General features: G+C 43.8%; 1 protein-coding gene and 1 long non-coding RNA gene across 18 annotated transcripts in view; one reads left to right on the forward strand and one right to left on the reverse strand.

The window, feature by feature from the left end:
• The window catches only part of LOC103350974 (uncharacterized), a 183,641-nt gene extending 180,789 nt beyond the window's left edge, over window positions 1–2,852 (reverse strand). For 7 of the 13 annotated variants that reach the window (XR_016219642.1, XR_016219641.1, XR_011381444.2 and 4 more), the window contains exon 1: window positions 2,715–2,816. This is a non-coding gene — a long non-coding RNA (uncharacterized LOC103350974). Of the gene's footprint in view, window positions 1–2,714 lie in introns of all 13 variants that reach the window. The other 6 variants (XR_016219640.1, XR_016219638.1, XR_011381440.2 and 3 more) reach the window with 4 other exon arrangements.
• PROX1 (prospero homeobox 1) overlaps window positions 2,240–20,163 on the forward strand; it is a 52,433-nt gene continuing 34,509 nt past the window's right edge. For 3 of the 5 annotated variants that reach the window (XM_017347783.4, XM_002717513.6, XM_017347786.4), the window contains exons 1-4: window positions 2,240–2,834; window positions 2,966–3,071; window positions 10,765–12,556; window positions 19,454–19,561. In XM_017347783.4, coding sequence (XP_017203272.1) covers window positions 10,832–12,556; window positions 19,454–19,561 — 1,833 coding nt within the window. In that variant the 5' untranslated portion in view covers window positions 2,240–2,834; window positions 2,966–3,071; window positions 10,765–10,831. Of the gene's footprint in view, window positions 2,835–2,965; window positions 3,072–3,114; window positions 3,649–10,764; window positions 12,557–19,453; window positions 19,562–20,163 lie in introns of those variants that run through there. The other 2 variants (XM_089312184.1, XM_089312185.1) reach the window with 2 other exon arrangements.

The following is a 20,163-nucleotide window of genomic DNA, read 5'->3' on the forward strand; positions in this document are numbered from 1 at the left end:
GCGCGCTCCTATTCCAACGAGCCGCTCCTGTGCCCCAGCACCGGCTGCGAACCGCTGCGGCGGAGCGTGGCGAGCCGGGAGCCTCCGCCGCCCAGCCTGGGGGGTGGGGGTGGGGGAGTTTCCTTATTTGCCAAGCGGCTTACCCCCACATTGAGTTGGACCTGCCTTCCTCCTCGCGTGACATAGGGCTAACAGGGCTTCGCGGGGAACTTTGCCGGCCGCTAGTTCTCGGGCGTGGTGTGTGCAAAACGTGCCCCTGAGCACTGGGTGCAATGGACACAAACTTGTGGGCTCAAGTTCAAGCCACTTCTTTCCATAGTCTGAATCTTTGCCCTGTCCCCGCCGCCTCCCTCTTTAATGTCCAATTGAGCAGATGGGTTTTAAAGTGTGGAGGGTATATATCCTTTACTCCTACAGTTTACTTGGGGGCTGGCGCTAGCTCACACGTACAAACTAAGGTTCTTAAAGGAAAATAATAGCGCGAAAGGGGACTCCCGAAGGCGCTTCGCTCCATTCTCAGAACCCAAATCTCCCCCTCTCAATACACCCGCTTACCTCGAAGGGACCCAACCAATAGAAGTCTTATTCCATCCTGTATCTAGTGGGCATGTTGGTGGGCTATTTCTTTTCCCAGTTTAAATTGTCAACTCCCGATTAGAGCACTTGACACAATAGCGGATCTCTGAAGGAGTGCGCGGTGTTCGCGCTCCTTCACCTGGTTCGCTTAGCAGAGGGAGGGAGGATTCTGGGGGCGGCGAAAAAGGGTGCCAAAAGGCGCTGGGGATGCGCACACAAGTCTCTCTCTTATCTCCTGCACCAACCTGAAATTTTCTTTTAGATCCTCTTTTCTGTTTGAATTCCATGCCAAAAGTTCCCTACTGGGCACAAACTCGGACATACTAACAACTATTCGGGTTCGCCGGGAAGATTTGCTAGTCTTAAGACTCTTTCCACTTTCACGAATTTGAAGCTGAGATTGCAAATGTCCCAGAAGGGCGAGCGTGTGCCACAGAAGACGGCTAGTGTAGTCGTAACAGATCGCAAAAATACCCTGCTGTTGCCACTGTCACCGCGCAACGTGATTCCACTTTGATCAAATGGAGCAACCCACACCAAAAAAATCCTCACCCCCGTCTACCTAGAAAACGAGTGTCTAACCGACTAGGTATGAATGCTTCTGCTTCGTGGCTCCTGCAAGTCCTGGCTGTTAGAGGATCTTGAAGTCACAAACGCGGCTGCTTTATCAAAAGCCGTTTACCGTGCCAGGGTGGGGAAGGGGACTCCGCGGCTGCAGCGGGAGGCTCGCTCTTTCTTATTTGTGAGTTGCAAACCCGGAGGAACTCTTCAGGAGTTCACTCTCTAAAGGTACCTGGCTGCTTATTTTTCATCCAAGGAATGTCAAGCCCAAGATGTTGGAGCCCAAGATGTAAGCGCTCAAATGTCTTGCCTAATAAACTTCAAAGTTTGTTTCCCGGGCGTCAAAACCGAATAAATCCTGTACTGAGCCTCCTTCTGTGGTCGCTCTGGGGTGAGTGAGTTGGTGAGGGGTGATCGCGAGATAATATTTGTGCCAGGGTTTTCCCTGGCTGCTGTTCCTACAACCCAAATAATATTGTTAGAGGTGACCAAGGGCAAATACTCCTCTTCCTAAAAATGTTTGACAGGGGATTGGGACTCAGCCAATGTTGGGCTTCGAAAATCAGGTGCGGCAGACCCGGTGTGAAACCTCTGGCACCTATAATCTTAATCCCAAACCTACCTGGGTTTTACCGTCCACCTCCCTTTTCAAAGCAAGCAAGCGCGACACGCATTCTTGAGATTGCTTAAGGTCGTTTGGAAAGTGGAATGATCTGCGAACCTCCTCCCCCCCAAGCCCTATAATGTACTACCCCCACCCCTAAAACCTCCACTTTTCCTCCACTGTACTTTTCCGTGCCTTCCTCCACCCAAGTTCGAGGGGCGCTCACTCGCTCGGCCACTCGGCGAACTCAATCAGCTGTATCTGGGAAGTGAAAAAGAGGAAGAAAAAAAAAAAAAAAAAAAAAAAAAGGAAGGACCTGCGTCCCGGAGGAGCCGGTGCGAGGCGCGGAGCCGGGCGCCGCGCGCGCCGTCGCCCGCTCTGCAGAGCGCCCGCAGATGGCTCGCTCGGGCCCTGCGCGGCCAGCCAGTGGCCCCGCAGCAGCGGCAAGGGCGGGGAGGGGGTGGGGGCCGGGGACGGCGGCCGGGAGGGGGAGCGCGGGGCCCCTCTCCCCACCTCTCCTCCCAGCCCCTCGCCCCCACCCCTTTTATATTTTTTTTTCCTCCCAAGTTCTCTTGCCTCGCTGTGCCCCCTTGAATCCGAAGGCGCCTCGCGATTGGGTGCTGGGGCCGGGTACGTCAGTCAGACTGTGACGTGCAGTCTTCCTGTTTCCTTCAGCTGTGTCTTAAAGTAAATCTTGTTGAGGAGCGGAGCCCTCAGCCGAGGGAGCGCTCGGAAATCATTCACCATTGCAGCCGGGGAGAGCGAGCGGCGCACAAGAGCTCTGGCCCCGAGCGCCCGCGCCCGCTCCGCTCCGCTCCCGTGCCCCGCTCCGCGCCCCTGCGCGCCTCCCTCCTGCGCTCCCCTCGCCTCCGCTCCTCCGCTGCTCTCTGCTCCGCTCTTCTCCTCGCCTCGCCTCAGCCGTCCTCTCCCTTCCCCGCCCTCGCCCCGCTCGCTCGCTGTCGCACAGACTCACCGTCCCTGGTCCAATTACCACATTCATCACCCGCAAGACACCACCGCGTGCGCGCGCGTGTGCTCCTCTCCGCCGGCGCCGAGGGGGAGACAGGCTCCGTCCCACCGCTCTCCGCACGGCGTAAGTAGCTTCTCCCCCTCGCCAGTCCCCTCCCCTTTTCCAGAACCACTCGCACCGGCTCCTTCTGGAGTGAGAAGGAGAGAAAAGAGCCTCCCGGTACTCATACCCGTGCAAACATTTTTTTTTTCCAGGAGAAAATGGTGTTGTTTCAATGAATCATAATAAAATAGCCTCTAGACAGTTTGTAAGCAGGAGCCTCAGTGGAACTCCGCGCCCCGCTCCTCCCAGCCCCCGAGAGTAAGTGATCCGCTTGGCTTCTGTTTCTTTCTCTCTGCCGCTGGTGGCCAGGGCTGGTGTTGACCGGGGGTGGGGGGGTGGGGGGTGGCGCGGCTGGACTTGTCGCTGATCCTGTCACCTTTTGTGTACCGCGTCTGGGGGCCGCGGGGGCGTCCGCGCCCCTGCCTTGGTTCCCTCGCCCTCTCTCCCCCGGAGAGAGGACCGCGTAGCTTTTTGTTCGCCCGGGCGCCGCTCTCCGCCGAGCCTCAGCCTCCCCACCTCCCCGGGCGCAAACTCCGGGGCCCGTCCCGCGTCCCTTCTCTTTGTCTTGTTGGTGATAGCTGCCTTTCTTCCCGGCTCTTCCAATTTGCTTGTCATTTGCATACCTTTCACTTCTCCTTCTTCACCCGGGCAAAGGGCCGGGAGTGGGGAGGAGGGGACCGGAGGAGGGGGGCGCTCTGTTACTTTGCTCGGCCGACGCGGTGGACGCTGAAATGCGGAGAGCGGGCTGCGAACGCGGCAGGGATGGGTCCCGGGCAGGCAGCGCGGCGCCCCTCTCCTGAGCTCGGGGACCGAGGGCGCGGGCCGGTCGAGTAGGGTAAGGCGGCGCCGGGAGCCCCGGAGGCCGGGTGTTCGGGGATGGGGGGCTCGAAGGGTAGCGGTCGGGGTAGACCGGAGGCGTCTCGGAGCGCGAACGCGAAGGCGAGGCGAAGAGTCTCAGCCAGCGGGAGCTTGTGGAATTGGGCAACCTCGGTCGGGACTTGTTTGGGGTGGGGGAGTGGGGGGTCCCGACCATTTCACCCCAGTTCGGAGGACTGGAGGAGGAAGAGGGGGAGAGGAGAAGTGGGAATTCCTGCTACCGGAGGGAAGAGTGAGGAGGGCGGGAAGCGGGGAGAGAGCTGCTATCTTGCCTGAACAGACCAGGAGGGGGACGTGAAGGGAGGCGGGGGTCACCCAAAGTCCAGTTTAGCAAGTTGCTGGTTCTTCTGGAGTGCCAGCGAGTTGCCAGTCCGTCGCTCCCCGGGCTACAGCTGAGCGTTGGGGGAGAGCAGGGTGGTGGTGGGGGGTTGCCTTCCCCAGAGGCAGGGCTCTGCCGCCCCTTCGCAGCTCCTGTGCAAGTTGAGTCCTTCAGGCAGACTCCAGAACAGAACTCGGAGGAGGGACTGGGCGACAGTCGCCAATCGCCCAAGGAGGCAGGTCCCAGTGTGAGGCTGCTGTTCTTGGCAACCCAGAGCCCTATTCCGCCTGGGGGAAGGCTGTGTACTCACCTGATTGTTTTTATTTTTCCAAGAAGGTCTGTGTTGTCTCCTTAAGCTTATTAAAACAAAACAGAGCAGGCACAGGGTGGCCGCCTCTCAGTCAAGGCTAGAAAGAGTCTTTTCTCTTCCAGTCCGTGTCCCTCCCCCTCCCCCACCCTTGCCCGCCCTTACACACACACAAAATCATTTCCTCTCCTAAACTAGGTAGGCAGAAGTCTATTAGCCGAGTGCGCATGGGCAGGGCCTGACAGGTGTGTTGTGTCAAGAAAGACAGGTGCACATTTCCTCTGTGTCTAAGTGTGTCTGTACCGCTCCAGACCACAGTGCTTGCGCCAGGGTTGTAGAGGTTTATGAATTTATAGTTGTCCTGGTTAGAAGGATTGTCTGGGCTAATGGGAATTGGGCTGTTGCTGTGTTTTAAACCCTGCTGTGGGAGTTCTTTGGGTGGGAGTGGGAGGTGAGTTGGTATGATTTTTTTTTAATGATATTGGCAGTTTGCTCCCAAGGCCCTGTCTGCTAGGCTGCCAAAGCACCCCCACTTCAGGCAGCAGGTGGAGGGAGATTGACTTTCTCTTGCTTCCCTCCAGTTTATGCCTATCTCCTAGGTCTGTGCTTGGCAGAGAGAGAGAGAGAGAGAGAGAGAGAGAGAGAGAGAGAGAAGAGAGAAGAGAGAGAAGTCCTTTGTGTGTGTGTGTGTGTGTGTGTGTGTGTGTGTTTTGGACAGCCATGGTGGCGTGTAACTGCCAAGAATACCAAAGTCAGTTTGGAAGTGTTACTGATGTTAAAGCTTCTCTTTTTTAGCGTGCTTTCTCCCTGCCCAGAAAGAATAGGTATGTGCATAAACTCTTTCAAGTCTTATGTTCAATACACTCATAAAGTAGAATGAGCCTGTGATTGTACCAGACATGTACCAGATGTCCTAGATATGACTTTGATGGAGAAGAAAAATCTCAAGTACATGAGAGGTAACTGTGCTTTTCTGTTTGATGCAAGATGCGGGCAGGTCGTTCAGTGAAGAGATTCTCGCACAAACTTCCAAGTATTTTTTTAAATGAAATGGGCTATGTGTGGTGCAGATGGAGAAAGGAAAGTATTTGTGTTATCCTGACAGTGGACACATTTATCTAATGGCAAAATGGATGAAGTTCAGGACTGCGGCTTGGTGTCAGAGGGAAGATGTTGGAAATGCAATCTGAGCATTATGTCTGAGCTCTTGCAATTTGACCTTTTGAATTTTTCTTTAAACAGGCTCCTTTTTTAAACTGAGTTGCATGGGAATAGTGTAGATGGCCAGTGGTGGTTGTTGATTCATTTTATTGCTTGGGTAGCCATCATTGTTTCTGTGAAAATGAGATAGTATGTGTCATTTGTTCTTTAAACTGAAATATTAAAGTTCCCGCCAATGCGTGCCTTGGATACTTTCGAAGTTCTTCGGTCATTAAAATGTCATCTATGGCTATGTTCATTTGCTTTATTTTTAATAGGGGTTATCTGTGCTTGGCACTTACTGATATTTTATGTGTCCATTATGCAGAATTCTATTTAGTTTAATCACCACCTTGTGGGAAAAAATTCATGCATACATAACGTGCATCTTTGTTCTCACTTTATTCATTTCCTAGCATCGTTCTTCCATAAGCAGAACAGTCCATCTTAAAACCTAAGCTAGCTTATTCTAGAAGTTGCCAGACTTCTTCTTTATTTGTTCAAAACTCAAAGAGGCCTCTTTTCATGAATTTCTTTTTAGCATTTCAGGGATTGTCTCAAATTTGCAATATTAATATCAGAGCTATGGGATTTAGGATTAACAAAACAAGTAATAAAATGTTACTGGTGTTCTAATGTGAAATGGATTGTGCATGATATATTATACAGGATTCTTTTTAAGGCCCTGAATAAATTGGAAGGGCTACATACACAAGGAATTATGTATATATGCCTTATTGCCTATTACATTCTAAAGCCTCAAAGGCATTTAAAGAATTGCCATTTTCTGCAAAAAAGAAGTGTAAGTGTATTTTCTTAAAATTATTTTCCATTCTCTTTTATTTACCAATTTGATGCACTATGACTTTCCAAGTAAGTAGAAATTAATATTTTAGGCATGACTCCGAAAATGTTCTGTGTTTATTTTACAGGTGAAAAATGTATGGAATTTTTGATAGAATGGAAGAATCTTAAGTGCAATGGTTATGATTTGAGAATTCTATCATGATAGGAAGATTTGAAACCTGACGATACAATCAGAGTTCAATGTAGCATTAACTTATGTCAAGTGGTTCTTCAAAATAAACATCAAAGGCATTCTTAACCTGATAGTAAGCGGAAATAGCTCTGAAGGAAGAGTTGCTAATTAGCAGAAATGAACTCTTGAATACAGTGAAGGGAACAGCTTAGCGATTTGGGGATGCCTAAATCAAATCATCTGATTTCCCCCCACCTTGAATTACTGATTTCCCGATTGACTTAAAGTTTTCTTGGATGAGGGTATCCCATTTGAAATTTCTTAACCTGGTTGACCCAAGTAGATTAGAGACCCATTCAAAGATGATTTTTTGAAAGAAATAAAATGTAGCCTCGAGCAATTTCTTCAAATAATTTTATCAACAAAGACCGATAATCTGAATAATCTAAGCAGGAAACCATGCCAACCTTACATTCTCCCTGTCTCATAAAAGATCTGTCTGAACTATCTGGATAATTACCATAATGAAACACTTCTTTGTCCCAAATCTGGACTCCAGATAGATGCAGTAAAAGTTGCATCCCCTTCCCCAAAATAACTTCTTTATTAAAGTGGAACCCTTAACCACTTTCTACTTCATATTGCAGTATTCCTTTGAAAGTCTTCCCTGAAATTCTTTTCTACTAACATTAAGTTATCAGTATCCTTAAATTTCTGTATGTTAAGTAGAATGTCAGATCACTCAAATTTTAATAAAGAATCTTTTGGAGCAGTTAAAATCTGACTTGATTATACCTGGGTGTTTATTCTTATCATGTCTTTTTCTGGAGGAGAATCTGCTATATTAAAATGTCTATTGAATAGGAATTATCAAGGTATTTGTGTGGATTGCATGCCAATTGATACAACCAAATATTTAATAATAAAAAATTCTGCATAGAGTTCACAGTAGTTAAAGAGGTGTTTTCAGGGACAGAGTTTGTGTATTTGATCAATAATACATTTGGGTTCAAATTCTACATTAGTATTTTTCTGCATCCCTAGTGATACTGATATTCACCAGTGCTGATCCAAAAAACTTCCTATTGCCTGGTTAAACACAAAATTCACATTAAGTTGAAAAGATAATAAGAATTAATAATAACTGTAGTTGAAACATTATGGCTTAGTACATATATTAAGGAGTGGAGGAGTTTTTAAAAATCTTAATGGACAGGAAAATATTGGTGATAAGATCATTTCATAGTTTCTTTCAAATTCTGGATTGGGAAAATGTGGAGGCATGCATAAAATGTTTTCAAGTGATTTAATTTATGTTGTAGTCATTTAACAGGGCATTTTCTTATTTTCATATCCTTGTGTCTTGTTCATGAAATACGATGTTAATAAACTGCTATGCCAACCAGTATTATTGCCATATCTTGCCTAAGCCTCCATGGGTTATCGTTTCAATGGACCCTACCATCCTACCTTTATGTCTAAGGTTAGGTCTAAGCTACATGGAGATAGGTACGTATTTGTGTCTATTAATCTAATGCCTTGTCTTACTGGATTATATCATTTTTTCCCATTCGTTTTGTTCTATTTGTTATGTCTCAGCTGGACATTTTAGGACAAGACCTCAAAGTGTTCAAATTCGCTTAGCCCAACACAAAAGCAAATCAGTATTTAATCTAAAAATGGTGACCGAAAGAGAATTGCAAAGATCAGTTTAGCTTGGTGAATTCGGAGGGTGTTATAAGATACTTGGTTTGTAACAGACCCAATAATCATGTTTAGTTAGTATAAGCATGTTTAGTTAGCATGTATTCTGTGCTGAAGACAAAAGTATCATTTCTTTCCACCTTAGGAAGAGCATAGCCCTCCTCTTGGCTCAAGCACTAGGCAGGGATGCAGCTGTTGATACCTAGGCTAGATGAGAGGAAGTGTGGTTGACGCAGAGGTGAATGGCAGCTGGGAGAGGAAGGATGCCCGGGGATGACCTTCTGCTCACCAGCAACATCAGCGTGTCCTATGTGAGCCTCTGCTGAGAGGTGCTCTGCTCATCGTGAGGATGGGCAGGAGCAAAGTCCAGCGTGGGTGTTAGGGGGAACAGGGAGAGAAAAAATGCTGCAGAAAGTTTGTTCAACATTTTGATTGCAGATCAAATGCTTTGCAGGTGTTTTAAAGAGAAAAAGATTTGCACACAAAAAGGAAAGAGGTAAAACTGTCAAATAATGGCAGTGAACCATATCTATGGAAAGTGGATACACATACAGAAGAGTCTTCCTTGTAACCCCTCTCCAGATGCAAGTGTTGCTGCAATTAACAGAGCTTTGAATTATATTGTCTTTTTCCTTGTTTCTTTTTTCTCTCACCTGACAGCTACACTAGTACAGATGTAATGTACTTGTGAAATAGTTGTCATTGCATTTTTCTGTTTCTGCAACCTATTTGATTATTAGTGGGTGAGGGGCCTTAGCCATTCTTAATTCCATTTAAAACCCAATATTAAAGTTATCGAGATCTCTGTTTCCACTGCAGTCATATTCAGGAAATGTTATTCTGAAACATGCAAAAAGTGTTTCATCCTCAAGCATGCAAAAAATATAAAGAGAAATCATCTTGCTTTCATGATACCCTGAAGCAGGCTCTTTTAAAATGTTGTGTCTTCACATGGAAGTTAGGGGCAAACACTGCATCATTAAATATGTTTTGCTTAAAAAAAAAAACAACACATATTATTGCCATCTAAGCTTAGAGCATTTCCTTGATTTTTACAGGTTATTTCATGCTGAAATTATGCCTATTTGCATGGATAGTCATTCTTTAAAACTAGCCACAGATGCAGTCCTAGGGAGCACGTAGATGTTTTTACAGGTGAACCGAAAGAGATGGGAGCTGTTCCAAGCACTCTGCACGCTGCCTTTGGCAATAGACCCTGTTATTGTGAAGATGTGCTCTGTTAAGCAAACGTGAAGTTTAATATTAGATAAAGCCAGCGTGAAAAAAATATTTTCATTTTCTTCATAAAATGCTAATTGTAAACAAAAAGGGGTAGCATCTTTCATACACAGAGAATTTGGGGTTAGCATCCCTAGTTAATAAGTCACACAATATGCCAAGAGCTTTTATCAAATGCAGGCAAAGATGTTCTCTTTTTATATTGGGTTCCCAAGAAACAATGGAAGTTCACATACAAAGAACTATTTCTCTTTCTCGCATATTTGATTGATGTTATTTTCTTTCTTCTTTATATATCATCTTTTAGCCTTTTTTTTTTCCCTGCATATTTCCCTTTAATTCGGCATAGGAAATCAAATTCACAAATCGTGTAGGTTAAAGTGTCTCTTTAGGCATTTGAAGTATTATTCTCACAGATTTTAGTAGAAGAACACTGGTAGTGAATGAAGATGTATTTATCCTTGCGTCAGCCAATCATTATTTGTTCCATATACTGATTTCTAAAATAAGACAATTTCCTCCTTCTGCAGTGACTCCAACTTTGTAATGATTTAAGTCATCCAAAGGACACTGTGAAAATTTATAATTTTTCTCATAGTTACATTAAGATAGCAACAGATGCCATCTTCACATATAATTTCACTAATAAAAATGCATAACTGTACTACATAAGCAGCCTTGTGAAATGGCTATTTATGCATTTATCTCAGTGCTAAGTTGACCATTTATGTACAAAAGATGCTGATTGGGATGTCCTCTTTCCCATTTCACATAAGACCAAAATATTTTAAAATTCAGGAATAAAGGGTGTGTGTTCAATACTTGCATATATTTCTAGTCTTTTACCTTTAAAAGCATTAAAACCACAATACTTCTAGTGCAAGAATGGAATTATTTGTCCAACGTTCACGCAGCCTTAAAATTGAACCTTATTTCTTAAGTATAGACCACTTTCATCTTCTTTTCTAATATGAATCTCAATGCCCAAAATTTAATCAATTGGTTGTCAGAGGCTGTGTTCTTATAATCTAGTGTTTCTTCTGAAGATAAACAGTATCATTTTAGGCATTTGTGAAAGAGAATCATATTACTGGTGCTTAAGCAGTTTTTGCTTTTTTTTTTTTTAATCTTAATCCATCTTAAACCAGTGGAGCAGAAATATTTAAAAATGTTTCATTTCAAGCAGAGTGCATAATAAATTGCAATAATTGTAATGTGCCATAAATCCCAGAGCCTATGCATTTTGCATTTGATTCAGGATTGAGGTCAGGAAATTTGGAGAAATTTAAAGAAAATGATTCATCAGTCCTTTTGTTCTGTTGGCCAGGGTCCCGGGATTCTTGAGCTGTGCCCAGCTGACGAGCTTTTGAAGATGGCACAATAACCGCCCAGTGATGCCTGACCATGACAGCACAGCCCTCTTAAGCCGGCAAACCAAGAGGAGAAGAGTTGACATTGGAGTGAAAAGGACGGTAGGGACAGCATCTGCATTTTTCGCTAAGGCAAGAGCCACGTTTTTTAGTGCCATGAATCCCCAAGGTTCCGAGCAGGATGTTGAGTACTCAGTGGTGCAGCATGCAGATGGAGAGAAGTCAAACGTCCTCCGTAAGCTGCTGAAGAGGGCAAACTCGTATGAAGATGCCATGATGCCTTTTCCAGGAGCAACCATCATTTCCCAGCTGTTGAAAAATAACATGAACAAAAATGGTGGCACGGAGCCCAGTTTCCAAGCCAGCGGCCTCTCTAGTACAGGCTCCGAGGTACACCAGGAGGATATATGCAGCAACTCTTCAAGAGACAGTCCCCCAGAGTGTCTTTCCCCTTTTGGCAGGCCTACTATGAGCCAGTTTGATATGGATCGCTTATGTGACGAGCACCTGAGAGCAAAGCGCGCCCGGGTGGAGAATATCATTCGGGGAATGAGCCATTCCCCCAGTGTGGCATTAAGGGGCAATGAAAATGAAAGAGAGATGGCCCCGCAGTCTGTGAGTCCCCGAGAAAGTTACAGAGAAAACAAACGCAAGCAGAAGCTGCCCCAGCAGCAGCAACAGAGTTTCCAGCAGCTGGTTTCAGCCCGAAAAGAACAGAAGCGAGAGGAACGCAGACAGCTGAAACAGCAGCTGGAAGACATGCAGAAGCAGCTGCGCCAGCTGCAGGAGAAGTTCTACCAGATCTACGACAGCACGGACTCTGAAAATGATGAAGACGGTAACCTGTCCGAAGACAGCATGCGCTCGGAGATCCTGGAGGCCAGGGCCCAGGACTCGGTCGGGAGGTCAGACAACGAGATGTGTGAGCTAGACCCCGGCCAGTTCATCGACCGAGCCCGAGCCCTGATCAGAGAGCAGGAAATGGCGGAAAACAAGCCCAAGCGGGAAAGCAACAACAAAGAAAGAGACCACGGGCCAAACTCCTTACAGCCCGAAGGCAAACATTTGGCCGAGACCTTGAAACAGGAACTGAACACTGCCATGTCGCAAGTGGTGGACACTGTGGTCAAAGTCTTTTCGGCCAAACCCTCCCGCCAGGTTCCTCAGGTCTTCCCACCTCTCCAGATCCCCCAGGCCAGATTTGCAGTCAATGGGGAGAACCACAATTTCCACACCGCCAACCAGCGCCTGCAGTGCTTTGGCGACGTCATCATTCCGAACCCCCTGGACACCTTTGGCAACGTGCAGATGCCCAGTGCCACAGACCAGACGGAGGCACTGCCCCTGGTTGTCCGCAAAAACTCATCCGACCAGTCTGCCTCGGGCCCGGCCGCCGGCGGCCACCACCAGCCCCTGCACCAGTCGCCTCTCTCGGCCACGGCAGGCTTCACCACGTCCACCTTCCGCCACCCCTTCCCCCTCCCCTTGATGGCCTACCCATTTCAGAATCCACTAGGTGCTCCCTCGGGCTCCTTCTCGGGAAAAGACAGAGCCTCTCCTGAATCCTTAGACTTAACTAGGGACACCACGAGTCTGAGGACCAAGATGTCATCCCACCACCTGAGCCACCACCCTTGCTCACCAGCACACCCACCCAGCAGCGCCGAAGGGCTCTCCTTGTCACTCATCAAGTCCGAGTGTGGCGATCTTCAAGACATGTCCGAAATCTCACCTTACTCGGGAAGTGCAATATCCTTTTCTTTTCCCCCCAAGGAAAAAAAGCAAACGTCAAAATAAAAGGTTGGGTTTACACAGTATCTAGATGAATGTAGATGCCTGTCTTCTTAAGAATGCAAGCTTCCCTGTTATCCCAGTTCGTAGGCATGAGTGGGGTATTTCTGATGGCAGAGAAGCTAACGACCAAACCAAACCGGTGCAGCTTTCCCAAGTTGTTCATTGCCTGGAGGAGCTGGTATTTAATATGTGCTTTTTCAGAAGCATTTTTTTTCCCTCCCTGCTGGTTTCCCTGAATTCATTCTCTCTCTGTCTCTTTCTCTTTCTCTCTCCCCTCACCCTCTGTTTAAAGAGTAGATTCAGAGATTGGGGGGAAAAAAGTCTCACTGCAAATCTTGAATTCTCTCAGCTATTCTTTTAAAACTGGTAAGTTTTTTATTATTATTATTATTATTATGGAGTGGAAAGAAAAGTAAGTGTTCAGATCTCTTAAGATTCCACAAGAAGAATTTACATTTCAAACTCTCTGCAAGTCTCCAGGTCCCTTTAAAGGAGGTGCCACTAAATCTTAGGAAGAGCCCCTTCCTTGGGGGAGGCTGAGGTGGGAGAGAGATGTGGATGGGGAGTCAGAGTTCTTCATATCTTTAAGTGAGACTTGCTTTTTAAAGGAAACAGACAGGTACTGATGTATTCAGATGGCACCGTTCTCCCTCTCGTTCACCCCAGGTCTGTTCTTTGGGTCTGGTGCAGCTGCCTCTATGCATGATTAACCTCTGTTCAGCCACACACAGAAATCTTTTGTCCTAACATACACAAAGCAAATTATTTTGGAAAGCAAGCGAGCACAATTAAATATAAAACTCAGCTGTATTCGACTTAAAAATGACTCTCTTCTTATGACTTTTAATGCTGAACCTGACTTTTATGTAAAGATGCCAGTTATATTTTTTATTAGGCCTATTCTGAACTTCAAGTATTTTTAACTGATCATTCCCCCTTCTTCCCCCACATCCCGTTAATTGATCCTTTCAGTAAATTTTTAAAAATCTTGTGGTTGTTGGTCTTCTGGGGTAGCAGAATAGTCGCATGGGGGGGCAGGTGGAGGCTTGTTTCTTGTATAATAAATTACCAGATGGTTATAAAATTTAGCAATCAAATTGGCGGTTACTAAATTGAGGATTTTGAGCAATCCTGATGACTAGAGATTGACATTTTAGTGTCTAAGCCCACTCTGGAGGCTGCCACAGAAGTGCGAAGTCTCAGCTATGGTGGAAGTGTTTTCCTAGTTAGTGGACGCCATCGTTCCAGCCTACTTGCATGGTAGCTATGAAGATTTCTGGTAAGGTGCTGGAGCCACAAGTTTGAGACCTTCTTGGACAGGTAAACCTGGAGTTCCTCTCCATAGTGAGAAAGAAGAGAAGAACATTGGGAGCAAAAGGGAAGAAAAAGACTTTGAGAACTTAGATAAATAAACAAAAATTGAGTCTGGGCTCGGTCGTTGATTTAACTTCAACCTTTCAAAAATCTAAAATTCAATCCACTAGTCATAAATCAAACTGCACCAAGCACCATGCCTTACACATTATAAGCAGGCAATAAATATTGGTCAAAATAATTGGAACATAGCTGTTGATGGTGAGGAAGGCAAAGTGGGAAGACACAATGGCTTGAATGATTTTTTAACCCTTTGCAGGATGTGTGTCTTCTGGAAATCAGGCCAGGCTAATGTCTGGGCTAGAACTCGTTGCAAGGTAGAGATCTTTGAACTTCATTCTGAAACAAGTAGCAGTGTTAGTATACATGCACAAACACACACACACACACACACACACACACACAGAGTAGAGGGATATGTGTTCCCATTTTCATGAATATCTAAATTCAGGTTTCAATGTCCTGTAAGTTTATACTAGTCTTTAGCTGAAGACATTAGTTTACCTTCTGTTTTGTTTTTATTTTTAATTTAGACTTTTCATTGCCACCAGATAATTATAATTTTGTCTGTGCTTTTTTTTTAAGTTATTTTTGTCTTCGGGGGGGGGGGGTCTTCTAGGTTGCTTTAAGTATCAGCTGTGCTCACTGTCTTATCCACTCCTAATCCCCTGAGGAATTCTGAGGAGTTGAAAGGAAAGAAGTTACTTTTCTTTCCATAGGTATCAAAGACTTTAAAGAAAATATAGTTTCTTCTTCAGAGGAATACCTTCTTCTGTCTCTTACCAATGTAAGATTGTGTCAGACCCTGATGGGTGGTAAGCGCACACGATCATATGAAATATTGGTTGCTAACACCTGGAGTTGTTTCTTTTCTATTGCTAAATAAGTCTGGCCCCTGGCTTTAATTAATGATTAAATTTTCTACTTTTGGTCTTCTACCCTATGGTTCTTCCTGTTTCCCTGCTACTATATTCTACTTTCAGCCATTCATCTCATTGATCTATTATTTCTTAGGATGAAGAAGATAGGCATGAATATTTTCTGTGGTTTCCACCATTTCTAAGCCAGTGAGGTTCTAAATGTTTGTTGGGAGATTGGATACACTTTGTTCCAGTCTCTGCTCTTCTATGGCAATGAGTTCTTTCCTCAGTTGACCTGACAGTATACAGATATAGGCAAAATTCTCAAGCTTTTAGTTTGAAGAAATTTCTGGGAACCACAGTGAGTGACATCTTTCTTCAGTGTTCGGGACACAGGACCATATTTTACAGTGTGGTAGAGTTATTCCCAGAAAAGATCTGTAGGAATGGGATGAAATGGTCTCACTATGATTGTCCTTATTATATTCTTATTTTTAGTTCATGGCTTTCCAAACTGTTATAAATAATCTAATTCGCAAGGAATTCTTTCCTACTCAAAAGGTGTCATCTGCTTTTTGAACAAAGTAGCCAAGATAAGAGCTATTAAGAACACCAGCTTATCAGATAACTCTATTCTAAGACAAATACATTAAACCTATATGATCTATATAAGAGAGCACATTACCTCATTATCCCTGTTAGGAGGAAGATACAGTGAATGTGCGTGCACATTATAAACTGAACATTGATGCACCTGCTCCAAGGCCTCATGTCTTGGATATAAAAAATGTGTTTGGTATCTTTGCAAATGAACCTATTTAATCAAATATTAAGTTTTATTCAAATTCTGAAAGAAACAGCCAGCCAATTGCTTTTCTTCATGTTGTTCCTTGTCGTTCATCCTCTTTGCATCTCAAGAAAAATAGCTTTGTTTAGGCCTCAAACATTTGCATGTACCGAATTAAAGCACAAGGGTAGTACTATCAGCCATTAAGATGTTCAGGTGAAGAAACTGAACATGTTCTCTGTGACAACCAGCTTTGCCCACTCAGCTTTTAGGGAGAATGTTAAAAAAATGTGAAGCTTAGAAAGGAAAAACATTGTTTAATGATTTGAAATTAAAATCCAACCAGAAAACATGGATTAAAAATGAATTTCTGTAATGTGAAACAACCCATGGGAATTGGACTATTAACATTTTGAGAAGTCTTGGGGGCCATAATAATTTTATTAGTCGTAATAAAATATGTAGATTAAAAACAAAGAATCTAGGTTCACCCACCACAAAAAACTATAAAGTAAATTTAAAAATATCTATATCCTTAAAGCACATGTCCCTCTGATTATGTTGAACTTCTTAGTGCAGTAACCCTATGCCTTAATCACTGTCATTAAATGAGATAATTTAGATCTTTTCTCCCCATTTCAGGTTTGTAGGAAGGAAAGTCTCTTAGAAATAGAAAATCAGAGACTGAGGAAAAAACTACAATTCTTCAGGTTTCCAAGAGCCTTAGAAGGGCTAAGAAAGTAGTCCTCATGTGTTTGTTTGGAAGTACAGCAGGTGAATTCTCTAGATCCAGAGTTCAGTTGGAAAAATGACATTTTTTTCCTGCAGCCTTCAAAGCCCATTATGCTCCCATTTGCCTTTTTGCTGCCTCTGCTGCTCCTCCCGCTGCTGCTGTTTAGGTGAGGTTATATTGTGCTTGGTAAACAGACAACACTTCCACACTCAGGTTGTTTGAACACTGCTTTAGGTTCAGCTGCAGTAGCCTCTGATCTTTTATGTTCCTGAGCAGATGTCTTTCATTCATTTATGGATTTATCATCCTTTTTTTTCTTTCTCTTTCCTTTTTTTCTTTTTCTTTTTCTTTTCTTTTTCTTTTTTTTTTTTTTTTTTTTACACCTGGCAGCTGTCTCAAGTTTCAGCAGTTATTGTCTATTTTGCATTACACATAGAATTGAATGTCATCTGTCTTCACAAAGCTATGGCTAAGAGAATTGAGGCAAAGCCACATGAGCTGCCGGGACAGATCTTGTTTGCGTTCCATCCCCCTTCACCCCACCCCCCTTTACCTCCTTAATATTTATTTGTGCTCATTTTCTTTCCTGGCCTTGAATGGAGCTTAGCTCGTGTTCAGTACAGCTGTATGTTTACTGAATCTATTCCATCATGAGTCATTGTGCGTGTGTAAGTATCCTGGAAACAGCTAGTGCTTTCTTGGAAGAACAGTTGCTTTTCAGCACAAGCACTTAAAAGGGAAATTAACCAATTGGTCAGTTCAGATTTATTTTGAGGAGGAAAAAAAAGGATTATCTAACTGTTGGCTTTTAAATGTTTCATTAGCTATTTTTAATAGTTTATTAGACATATATTTTATGGGAATTTTATCTTAATTGCACAATGAGCAAGAGATAAAGATTTATTCTGTGTTCCCTTCCAACTGATCAATTCCAAGTATTACCAACAGGAAACATCTGAAAGCAAGAACGAACTCGAGAAATCCAAATTGGAATAATTTTTTTTCATTAAATAAAAGACCTCTATAGCCGGATCAAAATAAACTGGATATATGACCTTTTTTTTCCTACATAAAAAGAATGAGAACATCTTAGCATAATTTACATGTATTGAAAGCTTCAGGAAGTGCTGGTAGCTCGGTGCCTATCTGAGAAGCACAGCAGAGCAATTTGTGTTTCGTATGAGACCGAATGTGAAAAGATTTGGGATTTGAAAACTAAATGCACAAGATTGTTTTCATGGAGCCGTCTGAAAGAAAAGATTAGAACGCAGATCTGAGAATGTTTGTCGAAGTTTGGGCTTGCCTGCAACTCTTATCATGAGGCAATAGGAGACAGCTTGCAACTATTATTTCACTTATCCATTTGGACAGATGGGCCTGAAGTGTGCCACGGCTCCTTTAGTCGTCTCTATCAGTCTAATGGGGGTTACTGGAGGGCCTTTCAGCTCTTTCCTTGGCACAAGAAGTATGTCAGTCATAAATTATCGTCTTTGTAATCATTAAGGATCTCAAACAAAAACACAAGTTCAGTTAAGCTGCTTTGGCTTACGGATATCAAAATCAAAATTTCTTCTTTGACTGTTTATTTTCAGCTAAAAAAAAAATAAAAAGCAAAACCCCACTCTTTACAAACCAAGGTGATCTTTCTAAAATGGCATGGGATATTGAAGGGAATGTTAATCGAACAAATTCTCAGCAGAATATTTGGTTAGATGCTGTGTTATAGGTAGCCGGGTACTCATCAATATTCATTTATTCTTCTTGTCTGATAACTTTCTGATTTCCCTCTATTTTCATGATTCGTTGTGGTGGACTTGATGGAAACTTTTGCCTTTCCTGCAGACCTGTGTTTATTTGACCTTTCTTTATACGGTGTGGAATTTTTGTTTGGTAGTTTGTGTGTGTGTGTGTGCGCACATTTTCTTTTTCTTTCTTTTTTTCTCTTTTCCTTATTTTTCCTAGACTCTCTCTCTTTTCAGAGAAAATCCTTAGAGAAGCCTCTAGGAAGGACCCTTAATTGACCTTGTGGGGGACCACATTGATTTTCTCCACGTGCATCTTCATTTCTGATAAATTATAAAGCCATTAATTTGCTAAGGAAATGGCAGGGCCAGGCTGCGGCACAGATGTGACCAGAGCCATCGCAGCTCTGAATCTGCTGAGGAGTGCCAAGAATCTGGGGGAGAATCAGGAAGCCTGGATTGTTATGGTTAGCCTCACGTTCTCCTGGGAACTGTTTTAGTTGCTGCTGTTTACAGATCTAAAAGGTAATGATGTTTCCAGATAAATAGGCCTTCTTATTTTGGGTAAGTGGCCATTTATTGATCTGCTAACCCACATTTATTGATTTGTTAGCCCCAACTACTGCGTCACTCTCAAAGGAGTTAACTATAAATCCAGGACACAGGCAAATTGTATTTGATTTCGGACCGTTGCTTTCACAAAGCAACCCCTACCCCACATGCACCCCCCGGTTCTTTCTGTACCAAAACCACCCCTCCCAATTTTTAGCTGTGATTTAAAAGGAAACAATTAAAGGATATAATAATAAGATAGGAAGAAAGTGAGTCAAGAAGCTCCTTTAAATTAGTACTAAAAGGTAAAATGTGAAGCTTGCAGAACAGTGTTCAGAATAATGCATTTTATGTTTCCACGTACGGTAGTATAATAATTCGATGTAAACCACAGAATGTGCAGAGAACAAACAGAACTGTAATTGTGAAGAAGGGGAAACTCTTATGATAAGAGTTGTGTACTACCTGCTGGATGCATTTGTCTCCTTAGCAACAAGTGAACATATAGATCTCACATGGACCCCGAAGAGGGAAATGTTTGGCCATCCTCAGCACGAAGTAGCCAAGATTCTGCAATGAAATGGTGCATCCTCACCATTGCAATTGGCAGTTTCTGATGGGCACTGTTGATTTTCAGCAAACAGCAGCAAGTTAGCAATGGATTCCGTAGCCAGTGCCACATACCTTCCAGCACTCCCACTGCTGTCTGGTGGGCCTCCAGACTCCCAGTATGAGGACAGAGAGGCAGGAGTGATAGGTTCTTTCTGGTTGTAGAATTGTTTTCCTTAATCAGTTGCATCCTACATGCAGGAAGGACTGTCACCCAATCACTTGAAAAAAGCAAAGCTCATGTTCTTTTATACCCGTTATCCCAGCTCCAATATGCTGAAGACCTACTTCTCCGATGTAAAGGTAGGGACATTTTTTTATTATTATTATTTTTCATTTTCTATGCATGCAGTAGTGATTTGAATTCTGAGAAGGTAATGAAGATGACTGTGGAATTAGTTTCTTAATACACCTGTGTTGTAAATGAATTTGCCCTTTTGTCTCAAGGTGTGCTAAGCAAAAGAGCCACTTGTGTATCAAGACCCAGTGACTGGTGTTAGTCACTTAGGTTTCCAGTATAGCCCAGGAAAGTTAGCTTCTCTTTCTGTATGTTTTGGTAGATTCCTGGAAGAAATTTTGACGGGTAATGGATGGATGTGCTTTAGAATATGTTTTTTTCTCCCTCCCCTAAGCAACAGTAAACTGTTTCTGTTTTTGTTTCTGTTGGTTTCCCCATATTCATGCTTGTGAAAGCAAACTCTAGCACCTCTTTCTCCTCCTGTCGAAAAGGAGCGCACATTGAAATTCTCTATGCAGTAGCTGCTTAAAAACAAAAGTGATGATTGTCTCTTATTTACAACTTAATTTGTTGTTGATGTAGAGTACACTGAGCATAAGGAGAATGAATAAAGTGACAGATTCAGGACACATTATTCAAATGAGGATATGAAAGCTGTCGGCCTACA

This window comes from Oryctolagus cuniculus, chromosome 13, assembly GCF_051225735.1.
Source record: "Oryctolagus cuniculus isolate XC-2025 breed Fujian yellow rabbit chromosome 13, ASM5122573v1, whole genome shotgun sequence".
Classification (NCBI taxonomy): Eukaryota; Metazoa; Chordata; class Mammalia; order Lagomorpha; family Leporidae; genus Oryctolagus; species Oryctolagus cuniculus.